General features: G+C 50.1%; 1 protein-coding gene across 4 annotated transcripts in view; it reads left to right on the top strand.

Moving 5' to 3' along the window:
• Positions 1-8,089: 8,089 nt before the first annotated feature.
• The window catches only part of grid1a (glutamate receptor, ionotropic, delta 1a), a 132,534-nt gene continuing 114,455 nt past the window's right edge, over positions 8,090-26,168 (top strand). The window contains exons 1-3 of one of the 4 annotated variants that reach the window (XM_029174823.3): positions 8,090-8,227; positions 14,627-14,751; positions 16,225-16,380. In XM_029174823.3, the coding sequence (XP_029030656.1) occupies positions 14,673-14,751; positions 16,225-16,380 (235 nt within the window). In that variant the 5' untranslated portion in view covers positions 8,090-8,227; positions 14,627-14,672. Of the gene's footprint in view, positions 8,228-13,572; positions 14,752-16,224; positions 16,381-26,168 lie in introns of those variants that run through there. The other 3 variants (XM_029174824.3, XM_029174825.3, XM_029174826.3) reach the window with 3 other exon arrangements.

Genomic DNA, 26,168 nt, shown 5'->3' with positions numbered 1-26,168 from the left:
GAGTGAGCGACTCCCCACCTCGCAGGATTACACTGGGCCCCGCGGCGCCACTCGAGTGGACACGCGTGGTCAAAGTTGGACCAACCACTGATGGGAATAAATAAATGCATGTTGGCTGAATTCTATTAGGCTTCGGCGTCCGGGCATGTGGAAGAGAACGCAGCCATTGTTAATGTGAACAGCAGCAGCTGTGCTTTTATCACTTTCAGGCGACAGATGAAACACCAGCGACTCGCTCTGGAGCTGCTCCGCTACCAGCTGACGCGTGAAAGTCCAGCCTTTTCTTCGCTGCACACTGTTTTCCTGCTGCACCTCCTCATTTCAAGCCCAAGTTTATGGTTTTAATTAAGGTCAGTCGTTCAAACGCTGGAACGGCTGCAGTAACTAATATTCTGCACATTTCAAATAAAATGACAGGGCGTGATCACAGGCCTGCTGTCATTCGATGGCTGCATTCATTTTGCTGCGGCCCGCGGTGAATTGGACGCTGTTCCGTGGGTTCGGCGCTGAAGCAGTGGAGCGTGCCTTTCTTTTCAGGGACGTTCTCCCACCTAAACCCTCTCGGCTGCTCATATTCTCTGAGAGTTGCCTGAAGCAGCTGAGCCCCTTCCTGTCCCGCTCCTCGCTATAAATAGTCACTTCCTCGCATGAAAATGTCTCGGACCAAAACTCTGTTGTCCATCGTCAGAGTTTTCCAACTTGCAGCGTTTTGACAAGGTCGGCGCCGGGGCTGCCCCTTTGTTTCTGCTGCCCCTGCTCTCTAAAGCGGCATGTCTTCGCTCTCCAGACCTCGGGGTTTGAGGCTCCTCTGTCATTTGCTGATATGGCTCGGCTGCTTTCTCGCATTCTCCCCCTATTGCCTGATTTTTATTTCTTTGTACTCGCTGGCTTTGTGCTCTTGAATGGAGGAAGCCCCGCCTCCCTTTCAGCGGTCAGCTGGGATTCGTGTGCATGAGGCCGCCCTGTCTGTCTGTGCGGGTCGGCCCCAGGTGCGGGTCGCGCGTCCAGAATGCGGCTGCAGGTGTAAATGTGACTAGGAATTCCTCCCCGTCTGTATGTGTTGACCCGGTCGTGCCCTTTCATTCGGCGTGTGCTGGGACGGGCTCCAGCCCCGCAGGCAGAGCTAGAATACAAATGGACTGACAATCTGAGTCCCACAGGCCGCGCCGGGATTCTGGAAACAGCGGGCACAGCAGTCAGCAAAGCGAGATGGCCTTAACGCGGACGCTGACGGGACGTGAGGCTATTTTTACTGTGACATCTACATTGCTGCATTTCATTTTTGTCCACTTCCACATTGTGGCCACATCCTTCTGAGCACATCTGCATCAGCGGCGCCAGGAGGGCCTCTCCGCTGGTGGCGACTGTGCGGGTGGCGGCGCAAGTCTGCTAACTCAGCCGGAGCTCAGGGTGCAGGGCTGCGCAGCAGAGATAGCGGCAGCTCAAACACACACACACACACACACACACACACACACACACACACACACACACACACACACACACACACACACACACACACACGCGCGCATACAGTAAAGTACACAGCCGCAGCGTGGTCGGCTCTGATGAGCCCGGAAACACTGAGACGTCACAGAAGCTTGTTCAAAAGGCCTCAAAATAAATAAATAAACTTTTAAGCTAAGGTTAGAGTCACTGTTTGACTTTGTGCTGCTGCATGTATTAGAAAAAAAGAAAGCCTTTACTGGCATATCTCACAACAAAATTTGTCTTCTGCATTTAAAGGATGGAGTTAGTGCAAAATATCTTACTGAAGGACACGTCTGGACCCCTGCTGGGCTTGAACCTGGGACCTAGAGCTTCACAGGCCAAAGCTCCACCCACCGAGCTACTGGACACATCAGCATGGTAAAAAGGGTGCAAAACCTAAGCCATCAGCGACAGTAAAGGCTTCATTGCTTTCACCAGCGGTGGCACCAGTCACTGGAGGATCTCGGTCCTCTCCAGCGGTTCGGTGACAGGTTTCTTCGTGCACACGCTTTCGTAGCCCTGATACGTGACTGTGAGTTCACACTTACGTTGCAGATGTTGAAAGTGAAATGAAAGCAGCCGACATTTCATCCGCCGCCTTCACATTTTGCTGCACGCGGGCTTGTCATGGATGCGGAGAAGCAGCGGGGCCTGTTCTGGGAGCGCGGGGCTCCGAGGGGACTAACTTGTCAGCCCTCCGTCGCCTCTGTTTTCCCGCGGTGCAGCTTCTGCCGTGTTCAAAGGTTGTTTCCATCCCAAATAGCAGACGCGTTGACAGAGATTGTGTGGATGGGCCAGGGAGGCACATCCTAAGGAGATGTTTTCCTCACCTGTCGTTATAAATGTCCGCTGTCGTCTTTGTCGCTGCGTGACTTCTCCCGTTGCTGCCGCTCCGGCTCCGCTTCACGCCCTCAGGAGTCACAGCGCCGGTGGAAAACGTGAATGAGAGATTGAGGCGTAGCTGTTGACTGGGAGGTCAGCGCCTCGGCCCGGCCAGCCGCGCCGCTGTGCCGCTAAGCTATCGATTTTAATTCCCCATCGCCATGTTTATTTTAAGAGCCTCGGCTCCTGGGCGGTGAACTGCCCCCGCGCCGAAGGCGGCAACACACGGGGAAAACGATGCTCATTAAGGTTGAACTGGAAGTGAACAGCGGAAATTCTCCTACTCCCACTTCCTCCATTTTAACATTTGATGAAAGTAATGATCGTTTTAAAATTTTTAACTAATCTTGATCCAAGATGATTTGTTTGGTTCATCTGTTAAATCCACATAGAAACCTTGTTTGTCATAACAAAATGCTTTTATAATGTTTATTTACACATATCGTTTACATTCTTATAACAACTGGGACTAATTAGCTTAATGATGTTTTGTAGATCAAAAGTACGTCTCAGCATGTGTGAAATTTTGTGTCTAAAAATACATCAATTAGTTATAAAGAAGCCAAAAATCAATAACGTTACCTACAGTCAAGTGGCAACGACGCTTTTTAAGCAGCAGGTAATATGAATCATGTGCAGTTTCTTCAGTGATGGGATTTATTTTAATAACATCAAAGGGCACACTTAAATTAAAATGTGTATTAGTGACAGATCATCCAGGTAAATCCAGACCACTGAGCAATGGAGGACACAGCCTTAATTCCATTAAAGGAGAAGAAATGCACTAATAATTTAACTTGAGTGGTCTGCTGTAACAGAGCATCATTAATATTATCTATGAAGCTTGAAGTTTGGCACCGGCAGCTCCCTCCATGTGTCATTTCTACTGGGCCTTGAACACATCATCATCACATCATCCCGTAGACGGCAGCCATGCGCGCTGCACACTGGTCCTGATGTAGTGGGCGCAAATGGACACGTCTGAAGACTCCGGCAGCAGAATAACCTCCTCAACCAGGTTTATGGAGCGTGAACGAGTGCAATGATTTACTGCATCTAAATAAACAGATCATAAACCACCAAACTGGCTTGTAAATGGTTATTGGCCGGTAATGGGGACGTTGTGAGTGTGTTGTCACTGAGACGACAGTGATTCACGAGGACGACGGAGTTTGACGCGCCGCCGCTAAAGGCCCGTTCGGGGATAACTGCACAAAAACAACAACAACAACACAATTGTCCCGTCACTCAACAAGCGGCCTAAAACCGCGCCGCGTGCTCGGCCGCACCGAGCGATCGCTTCGCGAGGAGGAAAATCAATGAGCTTCATCTTGTTTTTTCTCCTCCTCCGCCACCTCCTCACCCTCACGGCCGCATCCGTCTCCCCTTTACCTCTTCCTCCACTAATGGAGTGATGATTTGGAAAGTATTATGAGGCTCAAAATCGGCCCAGTGAGCAGCACTCGACTGCGTGGCTCGCTCTTTGATGGATCCCCTGTTCTGATTGCCTGAGCCCGGTGCTATAAAAGGAATCTCTTAGCTGCGCCCCTCGAGAGGCTGAGAGACGGATGCTGAGATCAGGCTATCTGGCTACTGTAGGGGATCGGCGAGTGGATAATGAAAATATCCCGCAGACGAGCATGCAGACGTGCACGGCCACGAGAAAAAAAGCAAAACGCGAAGGGGGCTGGAAGGAAACGCGCGCGCTCGCTGAGGAAACGGTTCCATGACTGATCAGCTTTTCTCTCGCAATTGCCAGGTCTGGAGGTGGCGGTGGTGGATGAGCGGCGCTGGAGGGGGAGAGCGAAATAGGAGCGAGCGAGAAGGAGTAATTTCACCACTGGTTCATCAAACACCTCCACAGTCGATCTCTGACTCTCACCAGCTTCGCCGCGGCGCGGAGGAGCCTCCGTGTTGGTTTTCTCTCCATCTGCTTTCCAATGGGCTGCGAGATTGCATGTGTCACTGCTGCTTTGCAGCGGCTGCAGACCTGCGCTCCTTTGGTTTTAGCCATGGAGCTATGTTGATGTCTGACATGTTGCTCGTCTGCATTATTCTCACATATTATGCTTCTAACCCTTATCCGGTTTCAGGTTGATGCCCCTCGAACCCATTTTATTCCACACGATTTAAACAGCCCATGAATCAGAGTTTTACCCAAATCGCCTGTTGGACATGTTTTACTCTGTCGCATTAAAGCAAAAGGGACGTCGCACGGGGATTTGCTCTCAATTAAACACCGTTCACGCTTTCGTTCATGTTTAAATAAGGCGGCTGTCAGATGGTGGCGGACATGCTAATTGCTCTAGCGGCGGGCTCCTCTCGGACACCTCGCGGTTGTTCGGCGCTGTGTCGGCGTGAACGCGGAACATGATGTCTTTTGAAAAGTCAGCTCATTCCCCATCATGTCTCCGGGGGACGTTCGAGTGCGGCGAGAAATGAAGCGGAGCATCTCCTGACAAAGAGCCGCGCTTGAAAGCGGGCGGGCGAGCGAGCGAGCGCGCTAGCTAGCAGCCACACACACACACACACACACACACACACACACACACACACACACACACACACACACACACACACACACACACGCACACGCCTCTACAAACTGATCAAGTGCAGAAAATGAACCAGCGCTCTTGTTAGTTTTTCACTTTTACGCCGCTTCAAACTACTTGTTTTTTTTAACGAGACTTAACAACTCCAATCGCAGCAGGGTAGTGATTGACGACGGTCCCTTTGCTGTAGTGCCTCAGTCTGTGTTTCCCTTTGTCTTCAGAAATCTGACAAAGAGCCACAATCAAGCTTCGATCCAGCACCAGTCATTCAGAGCAGGCAGCTGTCGGAGGAACCACTCCGGGCCTTCGATCGACTCCAGAGATTTTGGAAAAATAATACGGCTCATGCGTTTGTTCTAAGGATTTGCAACATGACAATTAGATTCTCATCACTAAATATGAATAACATTCTGCGTTGTGTTCGTCAACACATTTGACCATTTTCGAATCCACCTTTCGTTCCTTTGGTCACTGTGCTGCAGGTGAAGCTGCAGATCTACTGCAGATCAGCTGGTAAACAGAGAGCTTCACCTTCCAGCTGCTGCGCTGCCCTTTATTACCGCGGGTGTCCTCCACGCTCCGCTGTGCGTCCCTCACGAGGAGGACCTCGAGGGCAGAGAGGCACCGTAGCTGCAGACATGCGTCCAGAAACGCTTGGCCTCAGTGTTTGTGAAAACCTTGGGTCGGAATTTGAACGTTCGCGCGAGGAGACGAGCGTTTGCCGCTGCAGCTCGACATTAATTAGGTTATTTAATGTCTGTGAGAGATTTCCACCGCACGTCCTTTTCAGCTGGCGCCGTTCATCCTCCTCCCCCGCCGCGGAGCCGGCGGTCGTCGTCTTTCAATCGCAACAGGAAAATTGACAGAAATTGGACGCAGACGGTTTCGCCGTGAAACCGTAATAAGCAACGTATCTACATGCAGCTGTCACCGCTCCACCTTCATCCCTCAGTGCACCAATTAAGCAGGACGAGGTGCGCGTCTGCTCCTTCGCGACTCTGCCAGCGATTCACCTGTTTGTGTAATCTTCTTCAACCGGGGGATGATGTTGAGGCTGTGTGAAGAGGGAGCGTCTCCTCTCACATGCGCACACGCGCACACACACACACACACACACACACACACACACACACACACACACACACACACACACACACACACACACACACACACACACACACACACACACGCGGGTGGGATTGGGAACAGCTGGGGTTCATCACGTCTGGAGAATAAGCTCAGATGTGCTGAAGCACCGAGCGCGGTGCTGAGCTGGTTAAAGATGCTGCAGCTCGCTCTCGCTCGCTCTCTCTCTCGCTCTCTGTCTTACACAAATATATATATCACCAAACAGGAACAGCTCTCACGGGTTAAGCTCAGAGAGATGTTGGGGAAGGTAGACCTGTTGGACTCCTCTCTGGCTGCTTAGCAACATGCACACATACACGCTGCCTTCTTCAGACTGCTAAATAATAAATCGAGGCAGCGTCTGAGATATTTCTTTGCTCTATTTCTGACTCTAAAATACAGAATTACACATTTAATATTAATTATGATCCATAGACTAACGATTAGAGGCTCGTACCTGGAAAAGGCACGACGCTGCACGTTTGTGTTTAAGCTGTTAAATGGTTCGTTGCAGTTACAGCAGATGTCAGTAAAATTAATATTGGAGGTTCTGAGGGGTTGGTTCAGGCAGCAGCTCCATCACTTCAGGTAGAACAGGAGAGTCGGGCTGGAAGAGAATGCAGAGGAGTGAGAGGTCCAGGAGGGGCAGAGGCCAGAGGAGATGATGGAGCAGATCCAGCAGCGGAGGCAGGAGAGCGAATGAGGCGAGGCCTAGCAGGTGAGCCACAACATGGCCGACCGGAGCAGGTGAGTGGGAAGATGGCTGACGGGAGCAGGGGAGATACAGGGGCAAAGCAACCAGCAGGAGGCGGCGTCCATGAGCAGCGAGGGTCAAACGCGGCGCCATTAATCACAGTCAGTCAGAGCCAGGAAAGCCACGGGATCCAAAGTCAACAGTCCAGCAATAATCCAGCAAATGAATACAGAGTCCTGCAGGGTGAGAGTCAGAGAGGAGTCAACCAGGAGGCTGACGGTGGCACCTGCCCCACTGACAAGCCTTTCACGAACGTCAGGCTAAAAGCATCTGGAGATCCATCCACAACTTTAAGCTGACTGCATGTACGGCGGAACTTTCAGATGTGGGAGCGGAAACAGTTTCATAACCGTAATCAAACAGTTGTCGCAGCGTTTCAGTTGCGCCGTACTTTAAACAAATTTAATTGAAAACCACGGATTTGTTTAAAATCAAATACCCCCCATGGCAAAATTCTAAATGAAAAATGCACACACACACACACACACACACATGCAGACGTGGAGAAATGCATTGTGAATAAATACTGTTATCATCTGTCAACAAGAGATCCGTCGCCTGCAGCAAAGGTAGACACAGAGACAAAATAAAATATTATCCTCCCCCAGAAAGCCTGGGGCAGGCCAGAAACACAAGACACCTGCAGTCACACACAAATATTCAATCTGTTTTATTAACAGCAAACATTCACAATCACAGCCGCACGTCTGCAGCCCTGCGCATCCAGCTTTTACATGAGGACACGGAGGCGGAAGCGACTTCACGGTGGAGCGTCTGGAAACGTTTAGATGTTTGCAGGCGTCTGATGCAAAGTACATTTAAACACGCTTCAAAGCTCAGCTCATCGGTTGAGTCGAGGGTCTCTGTCTGTTCTGGAGGCTACAGTACAAATACTTTGTTCTTTTATTGGCCTGTTGTTTGTTACCTGGGCCGAGGCGCCGTCAGACACCCAGAGGCCGGACGCTGTGGACGGCCTGAAGTGGCCACGCCAGGCAGGTGATGTGGTTCTAGCAGACACATCACTGACGGTCTCTGGAGGTGTGACGTGCAGCTCAGATGAGATAAGATTTATCGTGGAACGACAGACTTCTTTACGTTTGCTGTGACTGGAATGAACCTGGCAGTAATTTCTCTCTCGTCGGCTGAAGCTCGTGCTCAGTGTGTCAGGATCCTGGGCTGGTTCCGTCAGCCATGTTTTTACCCTGGACCACGCCTTCTCCCTCACCAGGCCACGCCTCAGCTCTGGACCACGCCCACTCCCCCTACTTCCCTCTATAGACACCTAGCAATCAGCTCAACTTGCCACACCTGCACTTCCCCTCTTCCTGCCTTCAAAGACTCCTGCAGCACAGCACTCTGTGCTGTGTCATTATCACCCTGTCCTTGTAGCACCTTCGCACCACGCTGTTCATGCCAGGTTAGTTTTGCCATGTAGCTCGCTAAGTTGCCATGTTGCTAGCTCGCTAAGTTTGCTATGTTGCTAGCTTGCTAAGTTAGGCATGTTGCTAGCTTGCTAAGTTAGGCATGTTGCTAGCTTGCTAAGTTTGCCATGTTGTTAGCCCTGTAAGTTGCCACGTTGCTAGCTCGCCAAGTTTGCCATGTTGTTAGCCCTGTAAGTTGCCACGTTGCTAGCTCGCCAAGTTTGCCATGTTGCTAGCTCGCTAAGTTTGCCATGTTGCTAGCTCACTAAGTTTGCCACGTTGCTAGCTCGCTAAGTTTGCCACGTTGCTCGCTCGGTCTGTTCAGGCCCAGGTGGCCAACATTTAGCCACGGTAGGAGTTTTCCCTGAGCTCCACAAGTTAATTCTTGTTTGTTGTATTATGTTTTGGCTGCATGGTGTATTTTGTTTAATTAAGGGAGTGTTTTTCGTTGGGTGTAAAATAGACTGGTTTTCATGAGTTCCTGGCCCTCACGCTACTCTGACTCTGCCCAGACTGACTTTTATTGCCTCGATCCGCTATTCTGTGTGGCAGATCGTGACAGAGAAGACAGAGGATAATCGCATGTAAATGGAAGCGCGTGGCTGCTCCCGTCTCCTCCCAGGGAACAATCACCGCTATTATCTGCAGGAGAAGCCCTTTGATTGTAGACGACAAACGCATCACGTCACGGCCTGGACGTTCAGACTTAGTGGTGAGCACTGAGGAGGGTCTAGCTTCTCTATAGGATCATCTCCTGCTCCAGTGGTGTTTGTGCCACAGAAGGCATCGCGTGTCTCCAAATGCAGTGTGCAGCGTGTTAACGAGAGGCCTGCAACACAAGACTACATCATCTGCCAATTAATTATTCTAATAGACCCGGCTACGCGTATTAAATCTCAGTCTAATTAATCTGATGCCACCAGGACAGTCCGTCACTTACCCCAAGTGTGAGGGATAATTAACCAAATGGAAGCCATTAATAAAAGTGCAGATATTCTTTTAAATGAGGCGCATTCCTGCGTATTTTTGCTACAGATGCAGTAGGTTTTGCAGGGTGTTAATGAATCCTGGCTGTGAGCGGTGACTGAGCACAAGGGGACTCGGTGCACAGAACCCCAGTTTCAGGCCGCGGCGCCGTGTTTCATGTCGGCGACGCTTTGGTGTTGGTTTCTGTCATCAGCCCCGAGGCCTTCGCTCCTTAAAAGATGGCTGAGGGGCCAAAGGGACGGGAAGAGCCCCGCAGACTGAACTGAATACTAAAACCCGTGTCATCCGTCCCCCTTTGGGCGCAGCGTGAGGCGGTGAGCGAGGGCTTTCAAGCGGGTGTGTGAAGGCGGAGGGCGGCACCGAGCGAGGGTGGGGCGGCTTGAAAGCGAGCGAGCGAGCGAGGGCGGCGGCAGAGAGCGAGGCGGACGCTTCGCTCAATGGAACCCGATCTTGACTCCATTAGAAAGAGATTAAAACCTCCGGAGGATTCACACGGCCGTGACCTCAGGGGCATTGGCGGCGCTCATCTCTACTGGTGGATTCTGACATTTCCCACAGCTACTGGAGAACAGTGTTTCACTGAGCACTGGCCTTATGCTCAAACATCTGTATTTGTCTGCAAACATAATTCTGACATTTTCTTTCTTCGGTTTTAATCTACCTGATGTGGACACTTGGGATAATAGATGTTTGGCAGCCAGTAGCACAACCTGCTGAATCTCTCCCCCTGGTTTTCCTCAAATACTGAAGCTAATAATGATTCGGGGGTCGCCTGCTTTTAGGAACTAGAACAGTCAAAGGATTTGCTTGTTGTGCTTATTTGCAAAAGGCACCACTTTGCAGGTGGGTTTCGTAGTGAGCCGCCTCTAATTGGCTCCCCTTTAAACAACCTCGCCCACTAATGACTGTCTGGCAGGCACATCTGGAGTGAAATGTAGCTGACACAAGGGCTGGACTCAATAGAGTCGCTCAGGGCGCCCAAAACAAATGGCTGAGCCGTATGAATTGTAAACATCTCTGCAGGCGGAATGAATGCTGTGCAGGTCCTGATGCCGGATGAACAGAACACCTTTTTATTGCATTACGCGTGCATGGGTGTAATTTTAGGCGAATACCAATTTTGAAGCAGGAACTTTAAAATCCTTGCAGCGGCACCCGGTTCCCCTATGTTATATATATTTTTCAGGAATCCAGACAGAGCGGCTGCAGAGAAGTAAACAGACCGTCCTCTGACTGGAGCAAACACTGAACGGACGCAGGAAAACGAGCAGAACTTCAGAAGAGCTGCTTTTTCTTTCTCCTTGTCAGCTGCAATAAATCTATAGAGCCTCTTATTGTTCTGTTCTCAAGCCCTAATTAATTATACAGCCGGTCTGTTCTGTGGTAGTCTTTAGCCGAATACATATTTCACAACTCTTTTATGCACTTCTTTGTGCTAATAGAACATAAATATTTAACTGGGCTGTGTGATTTGTGCTTTGTAGGGTTATCTGCAGCCGTACATGTTCCCGCAGACTAATACACACATCATGTAAACCTCTTCTCGGGTTTGTGCGACTCTGGCGCTTTTGGAGCTCTGTAACAAGGCGATCGATGTACAGAACTGCGTGCTTGAATAAGGCAGAGTTACTGACGAACCCACTGCTCTGGCAGCTGTCAACACCGTCGGCCCCGGGTGGAGTACGGACCAACGCGGCCCATTGTGTCTCCAGGCTTCTGTCCACCGCTACATTTTCTATATGAAATCATTTAGATATTTATTAGCAGGTACTTTCACTAAGGGCCAGTATGGTGTAATGTTGAAGTGTATAATGATGTGGGTTTTCAACAATTCTCTCATTGAAATTCCGAGTCGGTGATGGAGGCTGTGCTTATTCTCCCATAACATGATTAATCTATAATGTTACCTCAGGCTGTGTATTTGGAAGAGGGAGCCTTGCTTATTCACCTCCAGTGCTGCAGACAAGGATTGCTATTCCCCGCACACTTCTGTTTAACATGAATGGATTTTCGACTTGTCGGAGGTTTAACCCTCCTGCAAATTGGCGCAGAGGCCTCGCGGAGCTGCATCCAGGAGCCGGACGGCGCCGACTGCAGGCAGCAGCGTCTCTCTTTTGCGGCAGCATATTTAAATCATGGAGTCCTGGTGCAGAGCTCGATGCTGAGCACACGTGAACGCACGGACTAATGAAGCGATTCAACTAACGTTTATTCCACCGCTCGTCACCAGCTATTAAATAATGGTGCTACACACAGGACATTGTGCAAATACTATAACTGTAGTTAGTAATTAACGATCGCTGTGTTTGAATACAACGCCATTATATGGATTTTTCCTCTTGGAGTGAAAAGCAGAAGCAGAAAAAAAATACAACAGCACTAACCGTGCTGCTAATCAATGAAGGCAGAGACTTGGTGTAAATGAGCAAGGCATTACACCGCAGAGAGCACACCTTTCACAGGCGCAAGGAAATGATTTAAATTAAACTCAGACATGATAAGATGCTATTCTATAGGAGCTATTAATCACTGACTCTAGTGCTGTAGGCATTTAGGTAGAAAAGCAGTGAAATGGGTTCATTTCAGAAGAACAGGCTGTTAATAAGACGTCACTCCACAACCGTCTTCATCTGCGTCTGTTTGTGACCCACTGCAGCTGATATTCCTGAATGTGACAGCTTCCCTTCACTCAATTCACTTCCTGGCCTTGATCCAAAACGGTGTGTGTGTGCGTGTGTGTGTGTGTGGGGGGGGGCTCTTTTCCCTTCGCTGCTCATAACCATAGGCGTTAATGACTCAGGTTTGTGTGACAATGATTTCCACCTTTCGCCGAGCGCAGGCGTGACCCGCCGCCGACGTGTCAGCGAGCGTTTGCGCCGCGTTTGAGGCTAACGCGTGCTGACACCCACGGGCGAGCGTGGGGCGCGTTCCGCAGCTGGAGCTGCAGGAACAAAGCGCTGACAGATGCCAGTGATTGTTAAAAATTTGGCGATGATCAGCAGGGATATTTTTGGAGCGAATAAAACGGCGCAGGTATGAATCGGCTGCATAATGATGGCAATTACGCATTTCTATTACAAGGTGTTCCCTCTATGAGGTTAAATCTACTAGTGAAGTCAGCTGGACCCACGGAGCTTCACGCCAATTGCTTCTATATGTTATGAATGAATAATACATAACACTACAGCATGAGGAACACACACTGCACACGCTAACTGAAGCCAGTACAGTGGTGTTTATTCTGTTTTAGCTGTGCAGCACGTCGATGCTTTAACTTTCTAGGTGCACAGAGCAATGGAGCAGTTACTTTTCAGATTCGTTGCAGGTTTCCTGTCGATTGACTCCGATTTTTATTCTTATGCAGATTTTGTACAAGTTGCACAACATATAGCGGGTTGCTCCATATGACAGCAGGAGATAAATAGAAATGGATAAATGGAACAAAGCTATTTTTTCACCTGTTGTTAGGTCTGGCTTTTAAAATCAACAGCACAGGATAAAAAAAACAAGATGGGGTTAAAAGGTACTATTAACAGCATACTTCCAAATGAATCCCACTGGAGTCTAGACTGAGTCACTGTAGAGCAGCTGTACAGAGCACAGTGTAATATTTCATCCTCACACCAGGCTCTGTTTCTCTGTGGTCAATGGTAGCTCCATTTAAACCCTGTGACACTGATGCGTGGGTTAACAATTCCCAATTATCCAGACATAAATTTTGGGGGACCTTCTGCTCCACAAAGCGGCCGTAAATATGTCTTCTGCCTCCGCTTTAGTTCATTTTTAATGTCCGTGACAGAGAAATTTATAGAGCAGCTAGCCTTCACCAGCCTTCTCCATCACTCATGAAACTCGACATGAGTTGTTACAAAGAGAGGAGGTTGTTTTTGCGCTTCCACGCGTGCAGTACGCACAGGTGGCCTGTAGGGGCAGTGTGTGATTTCACAACAACTTCGCAGCTGAGGGCGTTTAGGCTGCAGTGAAAACCAGATACAGCACAACGATATAAATGTGATTTGAATGTCTCTAGATTCGTCCACGTGGGCTGCTGAGTGTGCAAACCCCCATTTTACCAGTAACCAGACAACAAGCCAGCAGTGATGCAGTCAAACACACATTCAGCGGGACGCAGCCGTTTGCTCTACAGGTGTCTTGTACTTCTGCAGCTGAGCGGAGGAGCTGTCCACGGCCGCTGGTGCTGAAAGTTTGTGCTCTGCGCCTCTGACAGACGTAATCAAACAATTAAGAGATATTCCCGTTTTTGCTGCAGTCACGAGAAATATCCTTTAATTGTAAGATCATGCCTGCCCACAAACGCCGTCTCCCTCGTGCCGTCTTCTTATTTACGGCGGTGCACACGCCTTGGTGCTGTTAAAGATGCCCAGGGAACATTACTGGCTCCCTGTAGTCGGATTCGTAAAAGGCTTTAAAACAGCTTCGCGACGGCGGCGTCTATTTTCAGTAAAGGAACAACAGTGTAAACCAATAAATCGTGAGGCTACAACCCAACACCGATCTCGGTCCAGCTGTTCCCCGGTTCGTTCGGGCGTAGTGGCGTCTGTCACGTCTGCCCCTCATCCGTCAGCCGTCGCCGGGAACGCGGCGTGTACATTCTCTGCCACATCAGCTGCGCTCCGTCGCCGTTGAAGAACCACAAAACGTGTCTCGGCTGCTCGGCAGCCTCACATCTGCCCCGAAAACGCCAACTTCTTGGGAAGTAACTGTTTACGTCGCCGTCGACTTTTCATCCCTCGAACCAGTCCGTATGCTGAGTTTGGCGCGTGGGCTTCGGTTACGCATGTGCATTTCTTTTGCAGGAAGCCGCACCGGAGGACGGAGTTTTTTCCCCCAATCATGTGTTAAGTTGCCGGATCTGCAGGCGTCTTTCTCCGGTTAGTCCAAATCATTTGTAGCCGGCTTGCCGGGACAGCAGCCGAGTCGTGAAGGCTCTGCAGTCACGTGACCGAGACAGGACTGAAGAGGGTTTTTTTCCCCGGAATGTGTATGTGAACGTCTCTCCGTGTGCAGTTACAGGGGTGTCCCTCCTCCGCATTTTTTTGCTGCTGGCCATGCTTTAGACGCCGGAGCGCAGGGAGAAAGGCGAGAGCAGACACAGAACCGCTCTCTCACTGGGCTACTTGTCTTTCCAGTCTCACCTCGGGTCCCCGTCGGTTCTTCTTGGTCGTTTTGAGCCCACCTTCCTGCGGTCGACTTGCTTCTGTTGGTTAAAAAAAGAGTAAGAGAGGGAGAGAGGGAGAGGGAGAGAGAACTGTGGTAATTTCTGTAGGTTTTCATGCGGGTCTGGTCTGACAGGAGGAGAACCTCGCCGCTGTTTTTGCAGAGTCCAATCGTCATCTCCTTATTTTTTCTTTTTCTTTTTCTTTGGTTGCTCCATTCGGACAATACAGGGCAGCAACGCCGAGCTTGGATGAGCCGCCGCGCAGAAATCCCGAGATGGAGTTGCTGTTGATCTGCCTTTCCCTATGGATATTGCAATGCAATTCGGCCAGAGCGGACTCCATCATTCATATCGGTAAGCCGCAGACGGAACAGACACACACGCAGTTCGAGGTGGACAGGTGTAAAAGCAAGGCGTGAGGGAATAAAGCTCAGCCAGCGCATACTGCGTTGAACAGAGGGTTTTGGCGAGAGGGCGGGATAAATAGTCTATTCAGCTCGCATCCTGCGTTTAAGCTGCACTTTCACTCGGAGGCGAGTTTAAAAGTTCGTGTTCTGTAAATGGCCACACAGGTGACCCGTGCTTCCGCCAGGATTCTCCCGTCATTCATCACCGCATCTGATTAATATCTGCTGACATCTCTTTCACTTCGCAGGCGCCGATCGCTGCGTTCACGGTGTCACCACATTTTTAACCTCACCACCGTCGGCCTCAAAATTGCACGACCGCGCTCGAATCCCGGATAACGGGGTGCATCGAGGCCCGCTTCGCCGAGGCTCCGATGGCATTATTGCCCGGTGGCCAAATAGCCGGGGCGCTTTTAGAGCAAGCCGCCTCTTGTCTTGCACCCGACAAGCCTCAACTTTCGCCGGAACGTGACTGCAATGTCAACAAGCAGACCGAGGGAAAGCTAGCGGAGTTTAGAGATGCAACACGCATAGAGCCTCTTTGTGCTCTCACCTCAAACCAGAGACGCCTCTTTCTAGATAGTGAGTGATTCCCGTCCGCTGTCTGTCCCTAAATATTTGATTTTTGCGGCTCTGAATTCCAGAAACCTCTCCACTCGGCGCACACTGGCGCTGCCCAAATGCTGTGGTTTGCGCCCCCCCCCCCATTTTTGACGCACACCGTCACCTTCCCGTTGACAGTGACTGGCCTCGCAAATCTCTGATAAAAACGACTGCTTTACTTTGAGTGGATTTCGTGCTGGTCCCGCTCCACTACCGCCGCCGCTGCTACTGCTGCCGTGGCTGCTCACAATTTACTGCAACAGTCTGGCAAGCAGCAGGTGCTCCGTCACCGGCTTAATACAGCGGTGGGACTCCATCCAGCTAATATTGGCTGATGCCCCGCATAACGTTAGGGCACCTCGGTTATTCTTTCTCGATTCCTGAAACCCCTTCACGTGATATATGTATGTCTCCAAATAGCAGCTGATGCCATTTGATAAAAAGAGGAGGGGAGAGGAAGGGAGATGAAGAGGCAGCTCTAGCAAACCTCCCACTCGAGGCCTATGATGCTTATTAGGTAGGGTGTCAATGATCTAATAGACATGGAAACCGTTTAGTGTCGAAGTTTGGCTCCTCCGTGTCACCGTGTCGCTCTCCGTGGTGCTGAAATCCAGTGTGCGCTCAATGCAGACGCGCCACATTTTAATATTTAATATTAATAGATAAAACTAACCTCAACGCAACATGATGCAGTTGTAAATGATTGAGTAGCCGCTTTGGAAACCACTGTCTAACGTACAGCGAAACTCATTCACGCTTCACTGCCTCAAGTTTTTTTTTACCGTCCGGAGAAGTTCATTCTTCTTTCGCTCAACAGGTGCCATATTCGAGGAAAACGCTGTGAGAGATGATGAGATTTTTCAACTCGCCATATCAGACCTGAGTCTGAATGACGACATTCTACAGAGCGAGAAAATCACCCATTCTGTGAAACTTATTGAGCCTAACAACCCCTTCCAGGCTGTGCAAGAAGGTAAGCATCCAAATGGGTGGGCTGTGTTATTGGCTCGCTTGGGGCCAAGGGGGTCGTCAAGAAGGCGGTCTCCTTGGCTCAGTCGCCCTGGTTATAATCTGGTGAAGGCTGTTGACCGCCTCGATGGTCCTGGAGTTGGTGGTCTTCATTGATCAGTTGATGCAATGGCAGGTGGAGCAGATCCATGTGTCGCTGTGCACGTGTGTGTTTTTGTTTGTCGGCGAATTGCACGGTGAGTGTGGCAAATCAAGGTGTGTTCTGTGTTTGAAAAGCTAGGTGGAAGCATTGAGTTGGGACGCAGCAACTAAGGAACAAATGTGAAATATAAAAAAAAAATCACCTGAGGACGCTCAAATACAGTTATTTCACCAATAGGCTGCTTAATTTAATCACCGGAGAGGAAACTACGTGTGGTGTTTTACGCGTCTTTGAAGAATGTGCACCTCAGTTGCGCTCACACGCAGCTGTCAGCCTTTTGCAGCCCTTTCCTTGAAATGTTTGGTCTGGCTCATTTGGATTCCCCAGAAGTGCCCAGAATGTACACACCTCCATAAAACAGCCAGGAAATTAGCAAAGGAATTATTTTAGTCAAGGTTATCCCTCTCATTCACCAAGAAGTGGTCCCACACACATCTGAATGCAAAGGTGATTAAAATTCTTCGACTAAAACGAGTCATTAAGACTTTAATGGGTTCCTCGGGACCTTCAAAGGCTGTTTGTATCGTCTGCACTTAGGTACTAGTCTGTACTTTTGTCCCCAGTTGCACAAAGAGAACATGAGTCATTGCTTTTCATAGTGCCCCTGACAGGCACAGAAAGACGATAATATGTCCTGCTTTATTGCTATAATTATCCCACGTCATTTAGCCGCGGCCTTTCACGGTGTCACCGCTATCTCGTAGTCTAATTGGCAATGAAACCGTTGGCTTTTCTAAAAACGGCGTTTGCGTTCTGTAAATAAACCCGAAGTGTAAAGAGAAGGTGGTTCCAGCTCATAGTGCTGCAGACACGCGACTACAAATGTTCTGCACGCGCGCGCGGTCGCTGCTTCCTTTTGCTTGCGATGCAAAGTGTGGTAATTAAACTCACCAGCAAATCGGTTTCTGTTTGTGCTGTGCTCTTAATTAGTTCATTAGTACTGTGAAATATAAAGTTTAAAACCTTTAGCCCAACTGTGCAGGACCCACTGAAATCGTCACCGCAGAGCTTGTTATCCCTTAGTGAACACACGCGTCGGAGCTTTTTTTCCTCTTTTTATGAACCTTGATTGGGTGTCATTTATCACATTTAATTATTGTTTACAGCTGCGCCCATGGCAATCACACATCCACAGAGTGGGTGATTAGGGGAAATTTAGTTTCTTAAAATAGTGGGGAATAAACTGCAGGTGATAATGTGAGGATCAATGGGCGGCCACGCGCACTTGCGCTGGATGCGCGGCGCACGGAGACTGTTGAGTGACAACTTGAATAAGTTGACCTTTTGCTTTGCTCTTTTGTTCACTGCCATCCCACTGCGAGTGCCACTCAAGACCTCGCCCGTCGTATTAGGGAGCGGGGAGGGGAAGACACAGGAGGAGCTGGTGGGCATAGTCAGAGGGAGGGGGGAGGGGGGCGAGCGAGGGTAATGAGGATGAGATGATAGAAGGGAAGAATACAGTGGCTGTAGAAAAAAAAAGCGAGATTAAGGGTGAAAGAGCAACGAGAATGAGAATAACCTTGAATGCTGGAAACAGTGGATAAAATTAGAGTCGTTACATTGCAATGAGGACGTGAATAAACATGACGAGCGGAGCGGCATTAAGATGGGAGAGAGGCGGCGAGGGGGACGTCCAGAGCAGCCGGGGCAGGAGTTGCAGCGTCATGCTCGTCCTTATTTGCCTCCCTCTGTCCTTGCGCCGCTGGAACCTACAGTTTATTAATGAGGATGTCGTGTGCACAGAAAAGACCCGGCGCTCCGGTCCTCCCAGGCTCCTATCACATCACCTGAAGATGACAGCTCAAGGCTGACTGGAGACACAACACCTGACCACGCAGCTGGCAGACGCCGGCCTATTTATAGGCTGCAGATTCTGGGAGGATAAATAAAGAGCTGCGTCAACACCGAGGGCGAAACCGGGAGGAATGCTGTAAACTGATACCTGTCGGAGAGTGATGCAATAATAGCACAGAAATAAACACTATATGGTTTTTGGTGCAACAGCTCCATCCCACGAAAGAAGCTGCTAGACGTGTTTTGGGATCTGCATGGGAGATTTTCCTCTCCCCTTGACTTGCAGGTAGAGGTTTGTCCTCTAGAGCAGAAATGTCCACAAGGGAAAAAAAGCTTTTAATATAGTCCAGGTTTTCCCTTTATTGATAGACGGTGTGAAAATGGCGGCGTTTTACTGTAAATCTGAACCTACGCATGTTTTCCTTCTTGTAGCTGCTCCGAGAACATTAGCACAAATGGAGAGTATCAGCACTGAGTCGTTCCATCTTTCAAATGAATCACTGGGACAAAATATACACATTTGGAGTTACTGTACTGTAGAAATCAAAGCATTAAAAGAGTGGATATTCCTAACGTGTCATATTCGCATTCCCCATGAAATGATCTAATATATCAAATGATACCGACTTGTCATGAAGTAGAGTCTGTAATGCAGCATGAGACAAGTAAGAGTCAAAAGCCCGAAGGTCGAAGTCGACAGTGTTGCAGGAAAAGCGAAAGTTTTAATGGCGGCGGCAGCAGCTGAGGCCACAGGCTCAACGTTCACGGGTGCTTTCAACTAAACGCGGAGGTCAGCGGGCTGACACGTCCACCGTCACACTGACCACATGTAAGAAATGGTGCTGGAGCGAAGATGCTATTTTAGCACAACGGGCCGGTTCTGTGCCAAGCGTAAACTCGCGAGGAGAGAAGAAGAGCGACAACAAAGGTGATGGGAGAAAATGAATATCTGTATCGGGTTTGGTGACAGTCCACCAATCAGAGCAGCTTCTGAGGCGCTACAGGCTAGCGGCGGCTAATCGGACGCTAGCCAGTCCACAGTACTTTAGCAAAGGTCTGTTTGAGGCAGAGCTGCTGCAGTTAGTGCAGCTGCTTCCTGCTTCTCTAATGTGCAGTAATTTGTTGAGCGTTCTGTCCCACTGAGTCCTCTTCACACACCACAACGCCAGCAACTCTCCATTTTCATCTCACCCCCAGCAAAGATCATCCTTATTCTCTGCCCTTTATGCCCCGGTGAGCCGCCGGCTCCTGAGGAACATTGCAATTCTTTTCAATCTTCTGTTTTTTACCCCTTCCTTCGCACAAATCTGTAATGACAAAAGTCAAAATGATGGCACCTTTCAAATGCTTGGTAATATCCTCCATCTGATTCTCTGCTTATGACAACTCATTACTCGCTGTGCTCTAAATGTGATGGAATGCTGCCCTTTCACTATTATTGTCCCTGTGGATTTAATAACGCTGTATAAATCCTGGTAATGGATTCGTTGTGTTGTTATGTCTTTTTACCAGCTCTACACAGAAGGTGGATGATCAGGCCATCCTACCGGCCCCTGTTAATTACCCGCTGGTTGTTTTACTCTCATAAGGTCCTCGGTGGGCCGTATAAAGGACTCGAGGCGGCTTCATCAGCTAAGTGGCGTCGTGGCGCCGGTTTAGCTTTGGCCATTTAATCTGTACACGGTGTGGGGCCCATGCAGCGCTCTTCACTGGTGTGGAGTTAACCTTTCGCTGGCTGCTGGAGACCGCTCACCAGAGACTGTGGATCGGCTAGTTTGTGAAAACGGCTCTGTGAGAAGCTAGTAGTAGCTAATTACAGGCCCTTTGGCTAACGTCATGTTTATGGAAGCCCATCAGGATCTTTAGTGTCTGATTCGGGTTAAGTGTCAGGTTGAGCTACGAAGTGCTTCAATGAGCAAAGCGCACGCGCACTCGTTCATCCTGAAAACGGATGAGTGAACTTTGCGTGATCCGTTCATCAACACTTCACGTGTCACTCGCTCGGCACCCGCGCTTGAGCTCGTCCTTTGACAGAGAGAGAGAGAGAGAGAGAGAGAGAGAAAGAGGGGGCGATGCTCACATTAGCACCTGCAGCGTCTCGCATGAAGCTTTTCGCACAACGGAGGAGAGTTAATGTGTTTGTGCTGCTGCAGTACAATGAACAATGTGTGAGCAACAGCGTATCAGCGGAGCCGGATGCGTTAATGTCCTGTTGGACGAGCCGGTGCTCGGGCTTGTGCAGCGTGTTACACTCACGATACTATTACAGTGCTGAACGCCGCGGCTCCCTGCTGAGAATCCTGCTCAGTGAGTCCTTGACTCCTTCCCTCTTTCCTTCCTCTGCCTCCTTCTGTTGTCCTTTTTTCTCTGACATCACACCGGTGAGGACAACACAAGGGGGGGGGGGGTGCGTGGGACCCGAAGTCCACTGAAATATGTATTCCTCACAGGTTTCTCTTTAGAACAGCAAGCGTCAGCAACGCCTGGCAACCGCCTGAGCACCACCTGCCAGAAAAACAGCAAAGAGAGATAGAGAGAGCGGAACGCTGAAGTGGGGGGACGGAGAGAGGTCAAGGATGTTAAATGCTAGATCTGCGTAGTTTCCCTACAGGTTTTGTCCTGTGCTGTGCAGGAGCAGCTGGTCAGCGCTCGTCCTGCAGCAGCACGCGTCTGTGTCACGTATCTGCACCAGATGTCTCTCCTGGCAGTCCTCAGTCCTCGCTCTCAGCGCAGCGCAGGGCCGGGACGTCTCCAAATGTGCAATTATTTAAAGTACAGGTTTTAAATGTGTGATTTCTTCCTTACGTGGCTTCAGAGTCAGGAGGCTGACGAAGCTTGGAAAACGTCGCAGGTCTGATCGGTATTCAAAGAATCGGCAGCGTGCGAAATGTCACCCTGAGCTGGCGTTTTAGAAATCTTTTCATTTGATTAAAAAAAGGCCAAATTTGTCACGAGTCCCACAAATTAATGAATAACGCCAGGGGAGAAGACAAAGAGAGCGGACGTGATCTTTTAGGGTTTTGCCTTTTGAAAATGAGGAAGTTGTCATTTTGTCTGTAGCGTAAACTGAACTTTAGTTTCTCCCATTTCCTTCACCGGTTTCAACGCTCTCCCTGCTTTTCATGCTGACGTGTGTGACGTGGAGTCGACTAATGGTGTGAGCTGACGTTTGTCTGTCTCTGAAGGACAAATGCAGCAGAAACACAGGAAGACAAATTGACTGATATTTGAGTTTTTCTCACGCATGGAAACCCTAAATTTGGCAGCGGCGCGTGTTATTGAGGTCATTAAACACTGTCAGACGATGGCACCCGACCAGCAGGGAGTCGGCTTCATCGTGACCGCGCGCAACTGTCGCTTGAGTGACATTTAGCACCTGTATTGATTGTCCCGTATGACGGAAGCCACCCGTGTGTGATGAACGGCTGGAAGAGCAAACGCAGTCTGGCTGTCGGAACGCCGGCGTTCCCGCGTACACGGGTGATACATACACATGAGCAAACAACATATGTTTCCCCTATTACAGGTCTCTCAGCCCCGTGTCTTATTCATGTTCCTGTCTTCTCTGGTGTGACAGATTTATAATGAGCCGCGCGGAACGTGACAGATGTTGGTTCTTCGCCACGACCCCAAACAACCCCCAACCGCTGCCCATCAATACTACTCTACCTGTTCAAGGCGGAGAGAGAGCGAGCGAGCCTCGGATGCATGGGGGGAGAGCGAGCGGCGGCCCAGAGGAGATGTTCTGTCCAATCGGATTGATGCTGATGAGGCCCTCGGCCTCAGTCCATTGTAATGCATCGCATTCCCAAGTTGCTAGCATCGCTTCTCTTTGTGCGCGCTGTTGTGCTTCGACGTTATTGAGCCGCCTAACGTGTGCGGAGATGACAGAGATGCGGAGGGCGGCGGAGGTAGAGTGGGTGTTCGAATGGAAGGAGAGGATTCGTTTGATTGTGCGTCGCGGCATGAATGCCAGCCTTTATGCGCACGGCTGAATGCTGTGATGTGTGCGAGTGTTTGTAGCGGTTTTAGAGACGCGGGTCGGCATTCACGGCTGCCTTTTTCCAAAGCGGTGCTGTGGTTCGCTGAGAGGTGGTGTTGGTTGTGATAATAGTCTGGGGAGGGGAGGTTGCGGCTTTCCCTTTCACTGGCGTCTGATGCTGACTAGCTCAGAAGGAAGTGTGTATAATTTACTACCCACCACCTGCACCATTGGCTGAAAGACGACTCCATTCCAGAGCGGAAGACAAGGAGCAGAAAATCAACCCCAAAGTAAATCCTATTAGAGGCTAAACAAGAGTCGGGCAAAGAAAAGCCGCACAGCTATCTCCGACTTCACACTCTTTTCAAACAGGGAGGCAGAGAGGAGTCGGGGGCAAGCGTGACGACGGGGGAGAAAGTAGGTTGATGGGGATGGAGGAAGGAACGAGGGGAGATAATGCCGGGAACAGGAAGCACAGCCGGCGGAATCTCGGGCCGTATGGAAGACAAGAGGGGCGAAGTCATTCAGAACCGCCGACCCGGCTCAGCGGCCTCATTGATGAAAAGATGCCAAATGTGTTGGGGAGCCATTGTTTGCATTACTGCCCACAGACATGGACGCCGAGTGGCACCATCTGCCGCGAGAGCCGCTCCCCCGTCCGTCCTCACCGGGACGGCCTCTCTTCCTCTGCCGCCAGCCCTCCATCGCGCCCAGGAAACATGGATTTAATCCAAGGATGAGGCTAAGCTAGTGTGTAAGCTCTCTCTGAGTGAAACCAAACCCGGCTTAAAGCTCATGAGTCAGACGCGCAGGAGCTGGGTCGGCAGCGCGTACGCGTGCTAGCGCTAGCGCTAGCGCTAGCGTTAGCGCGAGCGCCTAGCCGATGAACGATGCCCGTGTCCTGTGATCACCGCGCTTTTCAAAATGCGTCTGATCCGGCGTTTTCCCTTTTAACGGCGCGCAACCACAGCCGACAGCGAGCTCTTGCTCTCTTACATGGGGCGTTTAACACATCATTGCCTGTAAATGGAAGAATGCGAGTCTGCGGCTAATTAGGAGGATAACGCAACATGCTGGAGATCAGTCCGTCTTACTCACAGACTGTATCAGCTGAAGATAAGCGCTACAGTAAGTCTCAGATAAATAATTGATTTGTTATTGTTATTGTTTCTAGATCAGCTGAGGATTAAATAGGCCACGGTGCCTGGTTTGATCCAACACGCTGTCTTACTACATCTCCACAGTTGATTCTGTGCGAGCTCATGGGATGCGTAGACCCCGTTTTCTATCGTACGAAGCCATTAGCATGTAGTTTTCTGTAAACCGTATCAAAGCTCGCTGACGTCAGTGGGGTTTTAATCAGCACTACAAGCAGCCTCTTCAATCTTAAAGCGCTTCAGAATTCATTGAATCCTTCCTTCTCTTTAATTAGCTCGGTGTATTAAGTTGCTAATTAAATGCTGGGAAACACCCAACTGCATCAATATGACATAACTCAGCAAATTCAAAACCTACAGCAAGGAGCAGTAGCCTTGGGCTTCAAGCAGCTGGGCCTTGGCTTCACCTGTATGAAGGTTTAACAGGTCAAGCGGTGGTGAAGGTGTTTGATGCGTTGTTTGTGTTTTTCAAACCCACGGCTGTGACTGAAGGCGCATCGTCGCTTTATTTGCTTCATTCCAGCGGTTTCCACTGTCACGTCGCTCACAAAGGAACGGGAGTCACATTAGGATTGTGCAAGTAATTACAGTGTGGATGTCAGAGCATCTACTGTAATGGCTGGTTTCTGAGCGTGCGTCTGCGAGCTGGAGTCTGGAGTCTGTCGGCGTCCCTTTAACTTCTGCTGCCACACTGTTGCATCCGTAACCTCAAAGCGGCCGAGGGGGTCGCGGCGAGGCTCCGTCCCAACAGAGTTGTAAATAAGCGACAGCACGCTGCTCTAAAATACTAGAATAACCCTGATCGATATCATGCAGAGCAAAGTGCCTTCTTAAGTATGTCCACAGAAGGAGGTCATTCATCAGAAGCAGACAACTTCCACTGATTCCCAGGGCTGGTCCTCCAGAGGGCTGCATACATTTAATGTATAGGCACACGACAGGCATGACAAGTGGCCGCGAGCATCAGCCTGGACACCCACACCAGCCTATTACATAATGCATCCTCTCATGTATTTTATGAATTTCATTTATCTTCAGTGTTCTGCTTCTCCGTACCGAGGACCGGGATGAATCATATTTCATTTAGTTCCAACGAGACGAGACGAGACGAGATGTTTTTTCATGCGGACGTCTGAGTTTAGTTTGAGTCGTTGGAGAAACACACACAAACGCACACACACACGCGCACACACACACACACACACACACACACACACACACACACACACACACACACACACACACACATTTTAATACAGTGTGGTACAGTTAGTGTCACGGTGTGTGGAACCCGGACAAAGACACACACACACACACACACACACACACACACACACACACACACACACACACACACACACACACACACACACACACACACACACACACACACACCAAAACAAACAGCCACTATTTGGCGAATCTGATGGAACGCTTGGAGAAGCTCCATCTTCACGAGGTCAAACACATGGAACAGCACAAAAGCGCTCAGCATGTGGCGGCTTATGGTTCGCGTCTGAGCAAAATATCACAATGCGAGAAGGAAGGCATGCAAAAAAGATGAGTAGGAAGCGAAGAGAAGAGAAGCAGATTGCCTCCAGGGGCGAGGGGAGGAGGTGGAGGAGGAGGTGGCAGCGTTTCACATCGTCTCCTTTGTTCTGGACCGCAGGAGGACGTCCGTGTCATCGTTGCTGGCGGCCCCGGCTTCCTCCTCGCGCCGCGCCGCCGGGCCACGCCGAACCCGGAAGAGATGCTCGAAAAACGAGCCATCTGCCCGCTGATTGGCTGCCCGCCTCGATCTCTTCCCGCGTGCCTATTCACACACACACACACACACACACACACACACACACACACACACACACACACACACACACACACACACACACACACACACACACACAACAAAGCCCCCTTTTGATCCGCGCAGAAATGGAAACTCTGTCGCATCCATTCCGACACAGTGCGTGCGCCTTTGTCGTTGTTGTTGACGAGAGCGCGGGTGTTAACGGGACGCCGGGCGCTGCTCGTGTTTCCCAAGAAGGCGTCTTAATGAATTGCGTTGACTTGAGTGGAGTCGAGTCGCGATCCGCCGAGAGGCCGCGCGTCCTGGTGATAGAAAACGAACGAATCGCATCCACCTGTTGATGAGTGATGAGGGAGGAACAGCTCGGGACGGAAATGTGCTGCGTCTGTTGGCGGGGTAGAAATCAAAGGAGCGGGAGGGAGGGAGGGAGGGAGGCATTATCACGGAGAACATCTGTCATCGGAGCAACGGGTTTGTTCCCCCTGATAGCTCAATAACCACGCGATAACATCGCTCTTGAGGGAGAATCTCCCTCTTTTATTTTTAAACGCTGGAGCCATTTCAAGGGAGGATTTATATTGTGTTTGATACGACGTGATCCCGTGTCGTGTAATACACAGAGATGCTATCAGAAATATTCAGCTTTGTTCTCCGGCAGCCAGTAATGACGCCGTCCCCCCATATCCCCCTCGAGCCCAGAGGAGAGAAAACGCATCAGCCTGAAAGTCAAAGTTGCCGTGGAGTTGCGGCCGCTGGGAGCTCCTCCGCCGCCGCCGGTCCTCGCGGGATGAATGCTGATGGAGTCGTTGCGGTGCGCCGCCATGCGCCGCCATGCGCCGCCGTTCCATTT

The sequence above is a fragment of the Betta splendens genome, chromosome 15 (assembly GCF_900634795.4).
Source record: "Betta splendens chromosome 15, fBetSpl5.4, whole genome shotgun sequence".
Taxonomy (NCBI): Eukaryota; Metazoa; Chordata; class Actinopteri; order Anabantiformes; family Osphronemidae; genus Betta; species Betta splendens.
The sequence above is the reverse complement of the archived record's forward strand: the minus strand, read 5'-3'. Positions and strand labels throughout refer to the sequence as shown.